The sequence below is a fragment of the Apaloderma vittatum genome, unplaced genomic scaffold, assembly GCF_000703405.1.
Source record: "Apaloderma vittatum isolate BGI_N311 unplaced genomic scaffold, ASM70340v1 scaffold27539, whole genome shotgun sequence".
NCBI classification, from domain to species: domain Eukaryota; kingdom Metazoa; phylum Chordata; class Aves; order Trogoniformes; family Trogonidae; genus Apaloderma; species Apaloderma vittatum.
In genome coordinates this window covers 7,681-8,879 of record NW_009736242.1, presented here as the reverse complement: position 1 = coordinate 8,879, position 1,199 = coordinate 7,681, and the positions used below count along the sequence as shown (strand labels likewise).

Below are 1,199 nucleotides of genomic sequence, written 5' to 3'. Positions count from 1 at the left end.
GGAGCTGCGGCAGCCTGAGCCCTGCACAGGGAGTCACAGCAGCTCTGAGAAGCTGCCCCCCTCGGAGGAGGGGACCGACGCACTCAAACACCTCTGTAGAGTTGCAAGTGGACATCCTGTGGGGCTTTCCTTACCAAAGCAGGGACGAAAAGAAGGCTTGTGTATGTTTTTGATCATCTCTGGATAGCACAGGGAACTGGATAGCTCCTCTCTAACTCTGCATCTCTCCTTTCTTGAAAGAAGATAAACCAGACGCGGCGGCGGCAGCAGCAGCACTGAATTTGTCACCTAACGGCATTGGGAGTATTAACATGTCAGTGGAGATTAACGGCACAATCTACGCTGGTGAGAAAGAACCACTCCTGGAGATGGGTACAGAGGATGGGTGGTGCAGAGGAGGATGTGGAGGGGGTGGCGTGCTCCCAGGGGCTAGTCTTTGCCAAAGCGTCACACACACAGCCTGTCTGGCGTAGTAATCTTAGTGAGAGATGGTTTCTGTTCTTTTCTTCGTTTTGTTTTTTGTGTTTTTTTTTTTTCCCTGGTTCTAAGCAGTCAGATGAATGCCCTTTCCTTTTGGTGGTGGTTGGATGGATCGCCCTTTGTTCTGTACCCTCTCCTCCTCAGTTGTCCACCCCATAACCCTTCTTGTTTACTTCTTCTCTGCCTCGCAGGAGTGCTCTTTGCCCAGAAGCCGGTTGTCCACCTCATCGCAGGCTCCAGCACCCAAAGTTCCTGCAGCAGCAGCAGCAGCTCCCACTGCTCTCCCAGCCCTACCTCATCGCGGGGAACCCCCAGCGCAGAGCCCTCCACCAGCTGGTCTCTCTGATGGATGGCCGAGCCTGCTGTCTCTCACACTGGCCTCCGGCAGCTTTTCCTCTCTGCTCTTGGCAGGGAGCGAGCCGGGAAGGAGTCGCACAGATTACCTCATCTCAAGGAACCTGCTTTTCTGGTTGGCCAATGGCAAGATGATGATAATGATGAAACCTTTCCATGCCAGCAAGTTTTTTCTTCATCGTCTGTTTGTCCAGCCTCTTTCTTCTTTGTTCTCCCCTTTCTTCGTCCCTTTTGCTTTTTTGTTTTCTTCCTCCTCCTCCCAGGGTTTGCTGTGTTCCTGTTGGGGGGTGGGACATGGAGGGGAGGGGGAAGCATGCCTGGCGTTTTTCAATCAGGGATCGTCTCTAGGAGCTGCAGGTTGAGAG

General features: G+C 53.2%; 1 protein-coding gene across 1 annotated transcript in view; it reads left to right on the top strand.

Annotated features, from left to right (window-relative positions):
- The window catches only part of ARID3B (AT rich interactive domain 3B (BRIGHT-like)), a 27,862-nt gene extending 26,875 nt beyond the window's left edge, over positions 1-987 (top strand). Inside the window, exons 7-8 of the mRNA XM_009876905.1 lie at positions 241-345; positions 672-987. Of these exons, the coding sequence (XP_009875207.1) occupies positions 241-345; positions 672-826 (260 nt within the window). The 3' untranslated portion in view covers positions 827-987. The remainder of the gene's footprint in view (positions 1-240; positions 346-671) is intronic.
- The last annotated feature ends 212 nt before the right edge of the window (positions 988-1,199 follow it).